Raw genomic sequence first — 5798 nt, 5'->3', positions numbered from 1 at the left:
TTTCAGAAGCTACTATTCAAGCTTGGCTTTCCTCGAGAGGCCTACTTGCTCCAAGTATTTAAGATGTTAAAGCCCAAAGCACATTCCTAGCTCAAAGAACGAAGGCCCAGTCTCTCTTGGCCAGTGCAAAAACTGAAGACGAATATTTTAAAGTCATGCAACAGCTCCTTGCCTCAAGATCAGAACCATCAGTTGCGAGTTTAGATTCAAGTTCTTCTGGTAATGCTGAGCCGTTCATTTCCCTTAGAGATGATAATGAAGATGACTGCTTCGGAATATTCTCTCCCATAAAGCATTCTTAAAGCCATTTGTAAAAATTAAAAAAAGAGTAATTTTCCTTATTGTAATCTGTATTGTAGTTATGATTTGAATTTTCTCTGTAATATATATATATGTGTGTGTGTGTGTGTGTGTGTGTGTGTGTGTGTGTGTGATTGCGAATTTGACATTTATTGTTACCAATACAAGATAATCAAGGGAATGATAGCTAATATTTTTCATACTTACCCCTTAGGCTTTTAATCACATATTATATTCTTTATATAAAAATTTTAGTGTTCAAAGTTCATTGTTGAAGGATAAATGCGACCTTTTATCTTTTGACAAGCACGATATATTAGACTAATAACAAGGTTATATTAGTGCAAAGACCCAAAACTTATGCTTTTTAACATAAGCATGTAGTGAGTAATTTAAAAGAATTAGGTCCCTAATTTATTGTTAATTACCCATTTCATTTTGTTACTAACATTATTTTTCATAATATGAGCATGTTTTGTAAGCAATTACATGTTATTGACTTACACCTTCTACAATTTTTTTTGGGGGGGGGGGGGGGTTTGCGAATAATATTTTGCATTCACTAGATTTGGTATAGTTTAATAATATACAATGGAGGAGTAAGAATCAACTCATCCAAAAATGCCAAAAAAGGATCATTGTCATCATTTATGCTTTAGACATACGCGACAAGCAGGAGACATCCCCCATATTAAAGAATTACAAGAACCCGAAAAAGAATTTATAAAGTTATGACTTACGAAAACTAGAGAATGGATAAAAAAGGGAAAAGGAATTGACATCTCTCATTCATAGGGCTATATATTTGATAATATTTATTTTCTCTATTTTATCCATCTATTTATATCTTCGAGCAATATTACTGTCCAAAGCAGCTAATTGAGAATGCCGAGTTGGTAATCGAAGACTCCATAGCATGATTTTGGAGCACTCTTCTGGTGGAATGCCCTTTAATTTTGTCTCATCTTCTAGAACAACTTGTTTCACGAATTTGATCGAATTCTATTAAAAATAAAAAATAAAATAACCTCATTAATCAAAGATATAATTAGGAGTAAGAGCATTCAAGCATGCAATTTCTTTTTTCATTTATATATTAAAATAGAATTTAGGGTAATAACGTACTGATTCCTACTTTTTTACAATTTATCAAGTGAGGACATAAGTCGTTCATGTGGGTGATAAAATAGGACTTTAATTGACTAATTCTCTAACATGTCAAAATACCCTTTCCTGTTAAGATTCGCTTAAGCATGTGGTAAAATTTACGTAGGTGCTGAGGTCATTTAAATAAGGCCAAGGACCTAGTTGATACGGGTGTTAAAAAATGCACCTTGAAATTCAAAATTATATATTAATCTTAGTGTTAGTAGCTAACATGGTTAAAATAATACAAGGTTAAGTTTAGTGTTAAAATGCATCAATATCTCACTTTACCTAATTGATTTGTTATTGAAATTTAAAAAGGTTGGAGGTTAACCAAACTCCACTTAACCTAAATTTTTAATTCAAGCACACGTCTAATACTAATCATAGTCTGGTGATTTGGTGTAATAGGGACCCAGCTGGATTATACGGTTATCTTCGTACATAAACTACCTTCTAGATCACGAAAACTGAAAGCAATTAAAAAGGTAAAAGGAAAAAATATATATATATATACATATAATTTTTTTCATGGGGACACCATCTAATTTTAATTTATAGTCCACAAGTGTTTTTACGACTACCAAATATCAGAGAGTGATTGTCTTTTTATATCATAAATAATGAAATAATTGTATAGCACTAATGAGAGCCGTATAATTAAATTAGTCTGCTTCAACAATTCTCAAACAATAAATACCTTGTTAGTTTGATGATTGCCTAATGTATTCGAAAAACATTCATATCCAAACATCCGCAACAGATAAGGAGTCTTTACCTGAGAGGTTTGTTGAACAGATGATGGGCGACCCCATCTCTCAGGATCCCAAAGAATCGAACTATTGAATGCAAAACTTGAAACATGAATCGGAGGCTTGGCGTCTGTTTCATTGTTCAATTTTTTGAGATGCCATCCAATAACTTGTGACGAATCACATACTGGTCCTTCAATTATTACTTTTTGCTTGTTTGCAGACAGCAATGCCACTGGCCATGCTCCATACACCCTGCAACATAATTACAAGCATATGCTTACACCCTTTGAATTGCATTATTAGTTGCTAAGATCAAACCATAATCACATGATGTAATGCTTACAATGATGTGAATATTTAAAAAGTTACCAAACCTTTGAAATTTTCACCCATTTACCAGCCTAATTGAAGTATAGCAACAGTAATTTATGTCACAGGAAAGGTCAGTAAAGCTGAAAAAAAAAATGTACATACTCAATATCTCGAAGCTCATCGAAGAAGGCAAGATCATAAACATTGGAGACGCCAGCGAAATGAACAATGCCACTCAGCCTGTGATGCTCAATGTGCTTAAGCGCGACGTTTCTCTGATGATCCAACTCTGCCTTATGATCTGTAAAATTCTCTTTGAAAACCAAATGCCTATACATAATGCCTGTTTTTCTTAATAGCTCCGACACTTCATCTGAATCTGACTTTCTTTCGACAACAATCCATAATAATGGCGGCGAAACAAGCTTTATAGTATTTGCTAAACGCCTCAAAAGCACAACCTGTGACTTATCTCTTGTGCTTGTTGGTGTCACAATGATTACAAGTCTTCTTGGAACCAAATTGGTTTCTTCTTTTTCTTCTGCTTCTGCTTCTGCTTCGGCTTCTGTTTCCATTAGTTTTACACCTTCTGACTCTTTAGACCTTGATGGAGATGGCACAGGGTTTTCGACTACTAAACTTCTATTGACATTGTTGGCATGTGTTGTTGTTACTTGTTTTTGGGGTAACATTTCAACTTGCTCTGGAGAATTTTTTGGTGAATTTTGACTAGAGAAAATTGGTGAACTACTCTTACCAGTTGGAGCAAAACCAGTGAAGAATCCCATAACGAAACACAAAGCAAAATGAACTATAGCTTTTTTCCATAACAGAACTTTCTTCTTTGATCTTTCCATAGAGAGGATCTTGGTCACGCTAAGATGTTTCCCACTAAGATGTTTTGACACTTTGATATATAAGGCAGCAAGAATTTTATAAAAGGCCTTGAAGCTTATAGGATTTTTTTTTTTTTTTTTTTATTGTAAGGTGAGGGAGATAGCTATGAATTGGTCTATGATTGGAACTACCAAACTCACATCTCAGCATGTGTTTGTTTTGTTGTTTTCGTATGGAGTAATTTGAGTGGTGAGGCAATTGCTTCATTTGGTTGTCACTTGAAGTAAAAGGAAACATAGAAAGCAATTTTTGTATGGTACTGTATTATGCAAAGCTTGAGTTGCTCTTTGTACCAAATGGTTGGTGGGATAGAAACTCATCAACTAAAGGGTTGAATAACATTAATATTTTTGATTAGTTAGGATTATTATTATTATTTTTGAAAGAGTGTTTAGTAGTCAAAGTTAATAATTAGCAATGCCAACATAGTAATAAATCATTGGGCTATATTAACAAACTGAAATAAACCTAAAATTTAAAAATTAAGAATCATGCATCCACAAGTAGAATACAAGTATACAACTAACCTATTTGCAATGAGATTTATTCTTAACAAGAAATAAAAAGGAAACTTAATCATGATCTAAAAGTAAAAAAAAAAAACAATACTTGTTTTCGATATAATGTGAACAAAAACAAAACAAAAAAAATAGTAGTCCTGGCTCCTAATTATCATAAAGATTAATTCTAAGAGAGGCTGCGTATCAAACTCTTTTAACAAATAACAAAACAAAAAAACATGGTTTCTTAACAAATATTAAAAAACCAAAAAGAAATCCTAGTCAAAATTTGACTGCATTGCTGCACAACATCCTAATTTGTAACTTTAACATCACTGATGCAATATATGTAAAGGTCTTGCTAGCTTACAGGCTTTGTAAAGTACAGCCCCTAATAAAATGCAATGATTGGTCCTCTTAAGTTCATTTTTAGCCACTTATTTTACCTGAACTGTATCTTAAGAAACTGTAAGGTAAGAACACCCTAGATATAAAATTAATTAATATGGAATTATTATTAATAGAATTATATATAGGAGACAGAGAGAATGAAAACAGGAAACTAAAATCTTAGTTATTAGGGTCCAGCTACCTTATAGTTGCTCCAAAGTAGAGCACAAATTATAATTATATAATTAAAGTTGTAATGTAATTTTTACTATTGCATAAATAACTATGATCGTGCTCTACCTTGTAGCAATTACAAGATAGCCATATGCTATTAACTATCAATAAAATTTACCTCTATTGAGAATTTCTGCTGCCATTAGGATATTCAAATGATTCAATTTGCTTTAGCGCTTGTCAGGATACAAAATTTCACAAGCTTTAATAGCGAGCCGTCATGCCGCAATCATTGAAGGCTACCATAAACTTGAGTAAGATAAAAATACTTTGAATAATTAGCGGACATAAATTATACAAAACACATTTATGATTCGTAATTTTACCATGAACTTTTCCTGATGGAATTCTCAAGTCCGATATGTACGTATCCGGGATAGATGGAGGCAAGCATGTGCAAGAAGTGCTACGTTTGCCTCTGTCCTTTTGCTACAGCCTGATTAAAATAGCTAAAAGTAAATAATCAAAAGCATTAACTATAAAAGAAATCATGGATTAAAAATTTTTCATTCCGGATTTCTCGAGAGGAGTGCATCAAGCATAATCACACAATAAGGGACAATTACATCTGTAAAATCAAATTTAGAACCCTACATTAAAATTTTGAATAATTAAAATTTATAATGTGTATTTGTATAGTAATTGGGCTGTTTTTAAAATTTATTCTTGGGAACAATCTTTAACTAAGTCTTAGATAGCATTTATTTTTTTGTCTAAAATCTGAATGGGTATGAATTTTGTTGAAGTCTGAATAAGTTTGAATACATATATCTAAATAACATATTTGTTATTCTTTTTTTAATATCTGAATATAAGTGTTAGGTTGTTTTTTTTTTTTAAAGAAAACATATGAGATATAATGTTTTGACATATATAACCCTATAAATATTAACAATACTTATATTTATAGGTTAAACACATTACAAGTTATAAATAAATTATTTGATTAGTAAAAAAAAAACTTGATAATGTTTACCTTAACAAGGCATGAAAAATAAAATATATATCTAACACATGCATTTTTTTGCATTAATAAATGATGCTTATAATATTATTTTTAGCGTATTATATTGGTTTTTTTCTTTATTAATTACATAAGTCAATCAAGAATTGCTTAATCATTTGAATTAAAATTAATGTATTAAACAAATTCAAAATCTATTGTAAAATAGTAAATATAAATACAAAGACAGGAACTATTATAAAATGTACTCACCAAAAGTTTTATTATGTTTAAAATTCTTATTAAAAAAAAATTAATAGT

At 31.1% G+C, this 5798-nt stretch overlaps 1 protein-coding gene across 1 annotated transcript; it reads right to left on the bottom strand.

The window, feature by feature from the left end:
• Window positions 1-860: 860 nt before the first annotated feature.
• On the bottom strand, window positions 861-3496 carry LOC102618815 (beta-1,4-xylosyltransferase IRX9). The gene is made up of 3 exons (XM_006480598.4): window positions 2676-3496; window positions 2225-2453; window positions 861-1302 (listed from the first exon to the last, which is right to left on the bottom strand). The coding sequence occupies exons 1-3, from the start codon at window positions 3368-3370 to the stop codon at window positions 1138-1140; spliced, it is 1089 nt and encodes a 362-aa protein (XP_006480661.3). The 5' UTR covers window positions 3371-3496; the 3' UTR covers window positions 861-1137.
• Window positions 3497-5798: the final 2302 nt, after the last annotated feature.

This window comes from Citrus sinensis, chromosome 6, assembly GCF_022201045.2.
Source record: "Citrus sinensis cultivar Valencia sweet orange chromosome 6, DVS_A1.0, whole genome shotgun sequence".
Taxonomy (NCBI): Eukaryota; Viridiplantae; Streptophyta; class Magnoliopsida; order Sapindales; family Rutaceae; genus Citrus; species Citrus sinensis.
The sequence above is the reverse complement of the archived record's forward strand: the minus strand, read 5'-3'. Positions and strand labels throughout refer to the sequence as shown.

Excerpts from the sequence above, each read along its gene's own strand:
- LOC102618815 (XM_006480598.4), bottom strand. The coding sequence starts at position 3,370 with ATGGAAAGATCAAAGAAGAAAGTTCTGTTATGGAAAAAAGCTATAGTT. Across the intron at positions 2,454-2,675 it reads GATGAGCTTCGAGATATTGA|GGTGTATGGAGCATGGCCAG; the intron begins GTATGTACATTT and ends ATTATGTTGCAG. Across the intron at positions 1,303-2,224 it reads CTGTTCAACAAACCTCTCAG|AATTCGATCAAATTCGTGAA; the intron begins GTAAAGACTCCT and ends TATTTTTAATAG.